Here is a 12,091-nt window from a genome sequence, read left to right on the forward strand (position 1 = left end):
CTGTACTAAGTTGGAAGTTCTCCGGGGACATAGTGAGAAGGATAAAACAGAATTACTGCCCTACAGGAGCTTTGAATCTACTTGAGAAGGCAAGACTAGTACACGTGAATATAATTAAATGTGTGCAGGAGGCTGAGTGCTAACAAACATCAGAAAAGGGGCCACCTAGCAAGGGCTGGGGTGATGGTTCAGAATTTGCACTTCTCCACACTGGTTGGAAGCCTCTTATATTTTCAAACCTCCAGGAATGGAAATTCCACACTTTTCCTAGGTGGCCTCCATCAGTGTTTAATAAGTCCTTTCTTGAAGCCTTCTTTGTGTCATACTGTCACCTTTGCTGTGGAAAATGTTTGACCTTCCTCAGCCCAAGGATGGTCAGCCTTTGCTTCCCCAGATGGCACCCCAGCTCCATTAGCTTCGCCTTGTCAGGTGGAGGAAGGGTGAGAAGAGGGTCAGAGTGTTTGGTCCTGATCCTCCTTCCACGGCGACTGAGCAGCTTATCCTTCCATTCCTCAGGGTCCGGGGTCCCTCTCTGGGACACTTAGGCTGGCATGGATAAGAGAAGAGTCATCCTGGAGCATCTTCCCTTCCCCATGGGGCAGCTGGCCTGGCTGGAGGCTCAGCTCCAGCAAATGTGTCATGTGAATCAAGGTAGCCCTGCTGCCCTTTCTGTGTCCTGAGCTACACAGACACAGAGCATGCTGTCAGGGTACTAGGCACTGAATGTGATTCCCCAAGAACCACCCCCACTCACCGCAAGCCTTTGAGAACTTCCCAACACAGAAGAATTGCAATTGAACTCTTAGATCGACAGGGATTGGGCCAGGCCTTTGGGCCCCTGGGTCTGTGCATCTTAGCCTCCTCCACTTGCTCCCAGAAAACCTCATCCTTTCTTTGCCAGATCTAAACCTCATGGAGCACTCACTTTAGGAGTGTTTAAACCTGGGCACGTGGCTGTAAGAGACTTTCAGCTAGGCCATGCAGAGCGTGCAGATGTAGTTTGGCCGCACATCTGGGCCCTGCACTCCTGCTGTCTGCTGCTCATGTGGTTCACACACCTGAAGTTAGCATATGTCTTGCCATCCTCTGAAGAGCTTCTCCTTAGGCTCTGGGATGCCACTGACACATAAATACAGAGATGATTTTCCCATTTGATTATAAAGAAACCAAGGCCAAGAGTGATTAAATGGCTCAGGCTAGAATTTAACTCTTCTACTTCCAGAAGTCCTGGCACCAACTCCAACCCCACCCAGTCCTGAGGGTGTCAGATGGGAACAAACACACCCCTCCCCAGCCTTGCGGCTACTTCAACTCAACTCACTGGCCCACTTTCTCCAGAGCTTCCTTTGCAGTAGAACAAGAGTCACAAGCGTAAGCGGGAGCAGCGCGGTGGCAACAGGAGTCAGGATCCAAGAGATGTTTTTCTCTTCTGGAGAAGCACTAGGGTGGAAGCAGCAGGAGGAGGGTGGGAAGAGCACAGGTGAGGGGAGGTTGGAGCTGGATAGGAGATTAAAGACCATTTGGCCCTCGCCCCTCGTTTTACGGGTGAGAAGCTGAGGCCAAGGCAAGCTGGCTGCCCTCATTCCTATGGCGGGCTAGTAGCAGAGCTGGGACTAGATCCCCTCTCTTCAAGTTCCTGAGCCTTGAATCCTTTCTCCTGCTCCTCCCCGCTAATGTGCCATATAATGGGAAAGAGGACGAAGAGCCAGGGAATCTACCCGTGGCACAGTATCCTTCCTCCTGGCTTCAGCGAGTCACTTCCTCTCTCTGCAGCTTCTGTTCCTCATCTTTAAAAAAAGTCCCAAAAGTTCCACCTAAATATTCTGTTATTCTATTGTTTAGATTTCTGCTTGAAAACCACAGGAAAATACTCAGATAGCATTCTTCTAGCAAGGACCCTTGGATGAGGGAGGGTGTCTGATTTTTCTGTCCTTTGCCCTTTACTGTCTTGCAGTTACAGCGGCAGGGAAGTGAGCACAGACGACAGCTCACTGAGGGCATGCCAGGGAAAGGGGCAGATGGGGAGCCGCCACCGAGAGGAGGCCTGGGAGCTTACCTATTCATGGAGGACTCCTTGCCCGGAGGCTGCAGGGGCCCTGCTCCCAGGGCCTGGCTTGGTGTTGCTTGGGGACCACTGTCTCCAGCAGGCATGTCTAGGTCCCCTTCAGCGCTTCCCTCCACAGACGCCATCTCCATGCTGGTGGGGCCCATGGTCCACACACCTGCAGCTGAGGTGATCCCTTCAACGGAGCCCAGGGCTTGTGGCTTAGAAACCGACGGTGCTTCTTGGAGGGTTTCCCAAGCCCACTTTTCTGAGACCAGCGTTGATGGCCTAATGGTCCCTATGACCTTTCTGGCTGCATCCAGGGTTATTCTGACCCTCTCTGTTTCCTCTCCTGGCCTCTCAGCCTCAGTAGTGGTGGTCTCCCTCCCTTCCTCTTTGGCCCTAGCCCCATTTGCTACCGAGCTGCTGGTGCCCCATGCCCAAACACCTTCTGTTGTAGAGGACACGCCTCTGATTGCTGAAGCCAAACTCTCTGGAATGGGGACAGTTGCCCTGACGGAGCCCTCCACCCGGCTGCCTGTCCCTGGAGCTGCTGCCCTAGTTGTTCCTGGGGTTTGCCTTCCCCTAGCCGAAGCTGTCGTTTTGCTGATTCCTGGAGTCAGAGCAACTCTGTCCCATCCTGTCCCCTGTCTTTCTATAGTCTGGGTGGCTCCTGGGGTCCGTCTGTTGGCCGCTGGTGATGCTGTTCCAAAGGGTCCACTGACAAGCTCACCAGCCGGAGTGGCTGTGGGGCTGGTACTGGAAGGACCTGTGTGAACAGGAGAGGAAGGCCACATGGGAAGGCTATGGGGGCTGCCCACAGGATCTAGCAAAGGATGCCAGGCTTACAGTGTTTCTACATCGAACGCAACCTCACTGAGCGATGCAGTCTTTGGCCAACATGTTGGATAAAATAAAAACTTGGGAAAACCAGACGTATTCTCTGGTCTGTTGCAAATATTGACATTTTATGTTCCTGTCTCCTTCTTTTATGCCCACATATTCACTATCCAGCTCTCCAGGACCACCATGCTTCCCCTTTCTCAGAGGCCCACAGCCCACTGTGTCCTGCTCTTCAAATAGGGAAACAAGAGAAACTCCCGTTGTGGTAGAGCAGCACCCTCAGCAGACGCTTAGACAGCAACATCTCAAAGGACAAGTTCACTCAGTCGCTTGTCCCTGCCTGCTGCCTAAACATGCCGTCTCTCCTGTGGTCCGGCCTTTCACAGCCGGGATGCCCTTCCGCAGCCTCTGGGTGCCTGATTCTGGATCAGCTCTCCGGACCCTGCCACACAGGACATGGACCTGCTAGCTGTCAGATGTTTGCTGAGGGGCTCAGTCTTAGGAAGAGCCCAGTCCCAATTCTGTCCTGCCCTTACCTGCTCCGCATGTCTGAACAAAGAGACATCACGACCATAAGAAGCCACGTTATCCAATTCACTACCTTCTTGAAACTCTCTCCAAATACATATTCTACAACATTCTGGGGGAATTGGGTGGGAAAGTTTACATGCATTCATCTGGGAAGCTTTTCCTAATGTCTACCTTCCTTCTGAAGGAGCTTCCTTCTGAAATGAACGCCTCCTTCTTAAAGTCCTTGCCTTATCCCCTCTTTTCGTCATCACTCCCCTCATGTTTCAAGTCATCTCGGACCTCCGGTCTTCTCTTGCCTCTCCTTCCCAGCTTCGCTTCACCAAGCCCAACCCCCAGCCATCAGCTCATACCTGCAGAGACGGTCAGATTCATGCTGAAGAACAGCACGTGGTTTCTGTTTCCGAGGCCACAGCGGTAGCGCCCCGCGTCATCGGGGGACAGCTGGGACAGCCTCACCACAAACAAGCCACTCTTCGGGAAATCTGCTAGAGCCACGCGGCCACGGTAGCGCGGGTGAGTGTAGTGGTTGGTGGACACGATGGTGTGGCAGATCCACGTCAGGGGGCTCAGGCGGCACCAGTACTTCCTCTGGTGCCTGTTGATGACCAAGGGGGCATAATGGCACTGGATGGTGACAGCTCCCCCCGGTGGTCCAGACACCAGCCTTGGGCCCTTCAACGCATTTGCAGCTGCAGGCAGAGAAAAAAACGTCAAGGGAGAGGGAGGGCTGAGTAGAGTCACTGTTTGGGGAGTTACAAGCTCCAAACTCCACCGGGATTAGGAGACAGGTCAGAAAATGTCTTCTTGAAAAGGAAGCTAAGAAAAATCAGTACAGAAATGTCAGTGCTGAGCCACTGGTCAAGAACAGCCCTAAGGTATGGAATGGAGCTGTATCCAAGAGATGAAAACGCAGTGATGATCTTACCCACTATCTGGCTAACACGAATCATGTGCCAGCTGTTCTCATACGAGTCCGTCCAGAGCCTGAGTTCATTCCACCGTGCTCCAGTGCAGAGGTTTAAAAAGCCGCCATCTAAGCACCTGTGAGCGGGCTGAGGCAACATCTGGCAGAAGGGCTGTGGTTTGCATGGAGTGTAAAGGGAGATGTCAGGTAGTAAGAGCAGATCAGTGTGCTTTCCGCTGAAAGGGGAGGACGCCCCGAAACACAAGAATCCTGGTCTGCTTGGGGGGTACACCCCCACACCAGTGGTTACGAAATATTCACACTGATCACTTTTCTGTAGAAATGGAAGCAGCCAAGCGCCCCCGCCCAAGCCCAGGTAAGCGGATTGTGAATACGTCTGCTCGGGCAATGGGCATAAGGCATAGCTGAACCACAGTGTGTGGCATGCGTACTGAATGACTTAAATTTGATCAGGTGCAAGCAGAAACAAAATATTCTTTCTCTCACTGCCTCTTCATACTTGCTCTGTGGACTTTTCTGCCCCTCGATGAAATTTTAGGCATGATCTCGGGTACAGTAGCTTTCATAGTTTCACATGGATAAGAAAAAGCCTAGTCTAGTCTAACATTATAAATCCAGTCCAGTCCAATGACTGGTTGCAGCTCCAATCCTTTATCCACTTGAAGCCTTTTCCTTTCTCCCAGCCAGGCTTGGAGGCCTGCCGTGGGGGACAGGGACATGTTGGGGTTTCCTACTTTGCTCTACCCCTTCCTCTACTCAAAACTGCTGTTTCAGGCCCCTCCAGGGTTGGGTATGGAGGGGAGAGAGGAGGTGATCTGCTCTTGGTGCCCTCTGGGCATAGCAGATGTCCAGGGCTCCTTCCTTCTCTTGTACCTCCCAGATCTCCTTTCCGCGGCCTCTGGCTGCAGTTCCCTCCCGGTACAAACGGCCTCTCCTCCTGCTGGCCTTGTACCACTGACTCCTCCACCACCACCAAGGCTATTGCTTCTGCCCCTCTGCCCCTCCTTTGTGGGACAGTCCCCTCTGGGTGGCCCTCTTGGTGGAGGCCCCAGGCCAACTCTTTTTTGTAGGTCCCACATTTGGTCATAGGAAGCACCCCTTTGTCCTGCTGTCAGAAGAAACGTGGGACATAGGGCAAGCTTGTTGAGTGGCGTTCTAGAAGTTCCTTCTCTTACTTGGCTTGGAGTGAGGGCGAAGCGATCCCTCCTGTCCCCCAGGGCAGATGGAGGAGAGCACAATACACTGACGTCTCTCCAAAACAGCTCTCGGTGAGCTCTTCTACCCTCTGAGGACTACCCATCTGCAGGATGGCTACGTGGTGGGCTGCTGTGGGAAGAACCAGCTTTGCAATCTCTGCCATAGTCCTCCGCAGGTGGTTCAACAACTTGCTTTTGGATCTGGGTGCCTGGCATCTATCAGTTTGTTCTATGTCTTTAGGGCTACTGAACCCAAGAAAATTCAGTTTAGTGTCCTGTTCCCAGGACCAGCTACATAATTTGTGGGACCCAGTGCAAAATGAAAATGTAGGACCCCTTGTTCAAAAGTTACTAAGGATTTTACTATGGCAAAAGCAGAGCACTAAACCAAGCACCTTGGTTTAAACCAAGCACACAGGGCCTGTGTGACTTCAGAAGGCACATGCCCAGGAAGCTGGCCCTGCCCGCTGCATATGTCTTGAGGTCTAATTATAGGAAGAGTTGAGGCCATACATGCAATGGATGTATCGATACTCACTGTGGGTTTAATTAAACAATACACCACCAACTATGCTACTATTGATAAAGTTAAATGGTAATTTATCATTAAAAGACAAGAATATTCCCAATTACAAATAAGGACCATCTCAGGACAATAGTGATGGTGCCCTGATAAAGTGTTCATAGCCCAGATTTCAGGAATTCTCGTGATCTACATGTGGCACGTGCGAGAGTTGTTCTGCCTCGTTAATCAGCAGGATGGGACAGTCCAACTTTGCAGTCGAAAGCTGATTAAGCATCCTTAATCAACTCTTGCAATGCACATTTCTTTCTTTTATTAATACCAAATTTTACTCACCCTTAAGAACTCATTTGGTGGATTACTGATCAGTAGCTCTTAGTTATACATAATTAAGGTTTTTAGAATTTTTTTGTTAGTCACCTGTGAGAATTAAAGGAAGGGCTAGCATTTTAGGGTCAATGCAGGTGCCTGATGCAAATTCTCTGCGCCTCAGGGGTGCCCCTCTTCTCATTCCCTGTCATTATCCAGCAGGTGTCTATGGCTCTGGCTTCCCCGGGGAAGGCGAGCGAGGCCTGCAGTTGGAGGGAGGCCATCGCCTGGAGCCTGACTTGGTCTAAGAAAGTGCAAGAGGTGGGTAGCAGAACAGAGGGAGAGGAGGGCTGCACCTGCGATAGATCTCCCCTCCTGCAGGCAGAGGGGCGAGAAAGGTGTGAGTGTTTCCTTGGCCCAGAGCTGGGACCCGGAGGGGAGAGAGCTAGCCCACAGCCATCTGAGGTGGGGTCTTCTGTGTGGAGGGGCCAAAGCAGAACCTGGGACAAAGGGAGGAGATGGCCATCAGGCCATCTAAGGGTCCCCAAAAGTGCCCACAAGAGGAAGAGGTACAGAGCCAGCTCTAAACTTCTGCCAGGCCAGAGAGCTCCAGGCCCTCCCAGCAAATAAGAGCTGCCTGCCTCCTGCCTCTCCTCCCTCCTGCCACTGTGACCCCGCTGGGGTCCCAAGGGCCAGCTCCTAGAAGGGGAGGAGGAGGAGGGAAGAGAGAAGGCAGCCACCACACCTCGCTTCCTGCCTGCCTGACTGCAGGCCCCGGGCGGGTGAGGGGGCATGTCTTTGAATGAAGATTAAAGTGCTGATCAAATATTTAACTGGACACTTAAAATTATTAAATTTAGAACGTTTGAGACTGAAAGGAATTAAGTTAGGCCTAGTACCTATATGTTAGCAGGGAAATCATGGGCCTGCCTGAGTTTTCAACTGGGGGCAGGGGAAACCTGCTCCTACTGAAAAAATTTAAAGGGGGCAGTGGAAAGTTAAATTAAAGAGATGGTGTGATTATACCACAGACAGCTCTTGCTTAAATCTTAGCTGCTTTTGATTCACTTAAATTCTGATTTGTTTATAAACCAAACATACTTGTTAATCCTTCTTTTGGTATTTTCATAGCATTTTCATTCATTGATTAGTTCATTCAACAATTATTTGTTAAGCATCTATTTGGGACTAGGTTCTAGGTACCAGACTCTCTAGGTGCATACTCACTACATTCCTCAATGGCTCCCCATTACCATCAAAATAAAACCCAGACACCACAGCATAGAGCAGGGCCATTTGTCATCCAGCCCGATCTGTACCTGGCCAGCCTCACCACACCAGCTGGCCGGGACCTGCAGGGCAGGGATCCTGTCTTTCATCCATCTCCTGGTGCCTGGCACATAGTAGGCCCTCTGTAAATGTGTGTTGACTAAATAAGTAAATGCATAGATATAATTTTTATTTACCCATCTAGTTGCTCTGTAGACTCTGAACTCTTTAGAGTAGGGCGGGTTCTTCATCTTTATGTCCCTAGTATGGGCCTGGCACTTGAGTGCTTTTAGAACGTATAATCATATAATAATGGAGCAAGGTTACTTCTGTCTCTTGCATGCCCTGGAACCCTTATCTTGCAAATGCAGCTGACTTCCAGAAGAGAGTAGAGACGTAGGGAATATCAAAAGAGTGAATGTTCTAGAAATCATCAAGTCAGGCATATGCCCTCCCATGTGAGCTCTCGCCTCCCGCCTTCCCCCAGGGCCTAGATCTGACGCATGGCCTTGGATCCCAAGAGAGAAAGCCATGGATATGCCAAATGGAGGAGCCCGCCAGGAATCTCTGCAGCCTGGAAGGCGTGGGTCTGGTTTTGCAAACTCTGAATCTGGGCTGTGTCTGGCACTCACCTTGCAGCAGGCACAGCATGAGGAGGACGGGCATTTTCCATCCTGCCCTCTGGTTGGTGACCTGCAAAAAACAGCGTAAACGAAGAGGCTGAGAGGAGGCAAGTGAGCAGCTGGGTGGGCAGCAGTGGGACCTGGGGCGAGTACCTTCCTGCTTTGGGATCTCAGTTTGCTCAGCGCTGGGGCTGGATTAACTATATCTAAGAGCAGACAGGAGCTGACCTCTCAGAGAGAAGCAGTCTCCATCCTCATGCTCCTAAGCAGGCACGTTTGGCCTGGGTCACCACCACCAAGGCTAAAATTCCCCTTCCCTTGAGGTTTCTGTGTTCAGGGTTCCAGCTCCCGCACCCATGTGCCAGCGGGGAGCTCTGAACGTGGGGGAGTGTTGTGTAGTGGAAAGACCACGTGCTTGAAGTTTAAACCCTGGCTGGAATTGTGGGGCCTCGGAAAGGTCACTCAGCCTCGGTGACTAGTTTCCTCCCCAGGGGGCTGTTGTATGACTTCAGTGAGACTGCGTTGAAGCCCCCACAGTGTGCCTGGTACAGAGTGGCTCCCTTCCCCTTCTCTCTTCACACTTTCTTTCTTGCAGAAGGAAAGTTGATTCCTTCAAGGGGAACTTGCTGTTCGCTGGTAGTGCGCCTCCCATCAGAAACAAGGGGTGAAAAATCAACTCTCAGGCCAAGTAGTCATCTGCATGAGGGTCCTATTCGGTTTTTTCTCCACAACTTCTAGAAAGCCCTCCCTGCCCCCCCCCCCAAGCCCATCTTCCCACTGCTCTGGTCTCGCCCACTGGCCTGGGGTGCTCCTTGAGGGACTGTGTGTCTCATCTCTCGGCCTCCAGGCTCTGAATCAGGCTCCAGCATGCTGCGGGAGCAGAATGCACAGCTGCTGTGAACAGAACCCACCGCTCTTTTAAGACACCACACTGATCGCCATTCAGTGCTCTTTTATTGCTTGCTGATTAAAAAGACAGAGGTTGTACATTACACTTCTTTTGTATTCCCCATAGGGGGCTTTTCATGGATGCTTTTTGATTGATTAAAAATCTGTTCTTTGAATATATCTACTGCCTGCAGTTCCTGGAACCTTTAGTTTTTTTTTTTTGTTTGTTTTTCTTAAGCAAACTGAAGTTAGCCGTGTTTTCTCCTTCCTCCTCAAACACATGGCTCAGTAACGGTCAGAACAGGCGCTGCCAGTCACTGGTCTGGCCGTGGGAAGGAGCCTCACCCCCGCCCAAGTAGCCTAAGCCACACCAGGCCACTGGCCAGTCTGGGACACAGGCCAGAGGCGGAGAAGAGGAAATGTGGGGAAAGAGGCAGAGGCAGTTGGAGAAGGGGAGAGGGAAGGAAGGGTGGGAGGTGAAAGAAAGGAGAAGGGAAGAGAGGAGAGAAGGAGAGAAAAGCAGAGTCCATGGGTTGGCCCTGTAGCTGCAAGCTGTCCCCTCAGCTCAGCTCTGCCCAGCCACCCCTGCTGAAGCCTTTGCCTGCTCTGTCCAGGGAGAGCCCGAGAGTAGTCAGGTTTGGAAGAGTCCATGGGCTCCTCGGGCCTCCTCCTCTCTTAGCGACTCCCCTGTCTTGGGCACGGCCATGGCAGCCTTTGGCCTTCTGAGCGCCTGGCTCCCTGCCCTCACCTGGAGCCTCTCCCAGGTGAGCCTGCACCTAAACCGTTGTTTGAGAACGTTCACCAAGCCCAGGCGCATTCTGACACTGGCACCCAGGCTCCCCGAGCTGGTTTTCCTAAATAAAGCGCCCAGTGCTGCTGGCAGCACGTGTTGGGGCCAAAGTCTCCGCGCCACACGGCCGGTTCCTCTGAAGCCCGTGGGGCGGCAACCTCTCCAGGGGCAATGAGGAAGCACAGAGCGTGAGATACAATGTTTCCAGGGAGTTATCAGCCTTGATTGGAGGCTGCAGGGATAACATTCAACGGATGTCTCAGGTCACCCACCCTGCCAATGACCTTCAGAAAGCCTCTCCCCCGGAGACAGGGAGCACGAAGCCAGTAGCCTGGGGCACTGTTAGAGTGCACAGCATTCTGGGGAATGAGGGCCACTTCGGGGAACTCGTGTGCCTCGGTCCTGCTGGGAAGGGCATCTGCCTCATCTTCAGCACAGGCTGGTGTATGACTCCCCAAATCCCTACTGCCCCCTGAGCCCTACTTCTCTCCTGTCCCCCACCCCTGGGGCATCAATCAAGAGAGGAAGGAGCCAGTGTGGTATAGAGGGAAGAGCACAGACCCAGGATTTGGGAGGTTTCCCTTTGCCTGTGGCTGACACAGTGACCTCGAGCAATGCACCTTTCTTCTCCAGGACAGCAGAAGAGCTTTGACTGTATCATCTCCACGTTTCCTTCTCTTTCTAATGTTTGCTGGTTCTAAGTTACTCAGGGGCCTCTATGGAATCGTGCACTCTGGTGGGAGGAGAGTGAGGGTGAGCAGATGAGTAGGCATGGAGGAGGGAGATGCTGTGGCCTGAGCTCCAGAATCCTTCCCTGGCCTCCTGGGAGTGAGCCCAGCCTGCTCCGGGAAGGGCCCTTGAGTGCACGCGTGACAGCTGCTGAGCGACTCAGCACCCAACATTTGGAGACCAGATCCCGGCATCTGGGGAGAAGGCCTCAGCTCACCTTTCGTTCTCCAGGCTTAGCTGGGGCTTCTCCATCCATCGCAGTCCAGAAATAAAATCCACTTGAACTTTTCTTCTTCTCTCTTTGCGATGCTGGTGTTTGGATGTCTTCTAGTTTCTTTTCTTTGAACCTCGAGACTGAGAAGGCGGTGTTGGTGTCTTGAAAGCAGCTGGAATGAGCACTTGAAGAACCAGGTGCAAGGTGTAGCTTGGCCACAGACCCTTCCACAACCGGCATCAAGTCCCTTCACCCTAGGCCTTGGTTTTTATGTCTTATAAGAGGGAGCCAGTCCTGGTCCCTGTCATTCTTATTGCCACTTATTCCTGCAGAACTTTTCCAGGGGTGGTGATGGTAGGAAACACACAGATCCACATCCTTCCACCCCTCAATTCCCCTCCACTCCAGGGTGCAGACTTTTCAGGAGGTCCCAGCTTTACCAGCCCATTCTGGCCTCTCCTGCACAAGTGATGCAACAACCTGGGCCGGAGAGAAAATTCAGGAAAGGAATTCCCCTGCTGTCTGGCTGGCAGCTGGTGCCTTCTAGTCGACCTGGCCCCTTCAGCTCCCCTGGAGAGGCAACTGGATCGCAGACTCTAGTTCAACTGCATGCCTGGAGGTTACAAATTCCCGCCCGGGACAAGGCACAGGACAGTAAATGAGACGCTCTCCATGGAAAGAGAACACTGACAGGTGCGGTTTGTCCAGATGCATGACACACTTAAAAAATACCCCAATATTTCCCTTTGGGAAATATTTCACGGGTTTGTTTTTTTCCTTATAAGAGATGTGATCTGCCTACCTCTGTTGGTTTTAAGCTGACATTAAAACGGCTGGCACAGCCTAAGCACTCAACAACGAGGGGCTCCTGGGGATGGAGGTGCCGCAGACTACAGTGAAGGACTCTCCCCAGGACCCCTGAGACACAATGTAGCACCCTTGTGCCAGTGAGAAAGGGCACTTCTTCAGTAAGAACAATAAACTCAGCTGGTCTACTGCTGCACGCTGTGCGCGATCACAGGCGGCAGCTTGCATCTCTATGCATCGCTCTTCCGGGTTTGAAGACGGGTTGGGGTAGCAGTTGAGTCTCTGAAAGGAATAGGAAAGGAGAAGGAACAACTCCATGGGATGCCTGGAGTGTGGATGATACCAGGCAGTCTTGTCCATGTGTGTGTGCCGCTGTGTGTGCTACTAGCCCAGGACTTGG

General features: G+C 52.1%; 1 protein-coding gene across 1 annotated transcript; it reads right to left on the bottom strand.

The window, feature by feature from the left end:
* Positions 1–495: 495 nt before the first annotated feature.
* Positions 496–10,926, bottom strand: FCAMR (Fc alpha and mu receptor). Its single transcript, XM_014783265.2, has 6 exons — positions 10,888–10,926; positions 8,273–8,360; positions 3,769–4,107; positions 2,057–2,813; positions 1,318–1,440; positions 496–669 (listed from the first exon to the last, which is right to left on the bottom strand). Exons 1-6 carry the CDS (start codon positions 10,924–10,926, stop codon positions 513–515), a joined length of 1,503 nt encoding a protein of 500 aa, XP_014638751.2. The 3' UTR covers positions 496–512.
* Positions 10,927–12,091: the final 1,165 nt, after the last annotated feature.

The sequence above is a fragment of the Ceratotherium simum genome, chromosome 2 (assembly GCF_057802395.1).
Source record: "Ceratotherium simum simum isolate JZ-2026a chromosome 2, ASM5780239v1, whole genome shotgun sequence".
In the NCBI taxonomy this organism is placed as follows: Eukaryota; Metazoa; Chordata; class Mammalia; order Perissodactyla; family Rhinocerotidae; genus Ceratotherium; species Ceratotherium simum.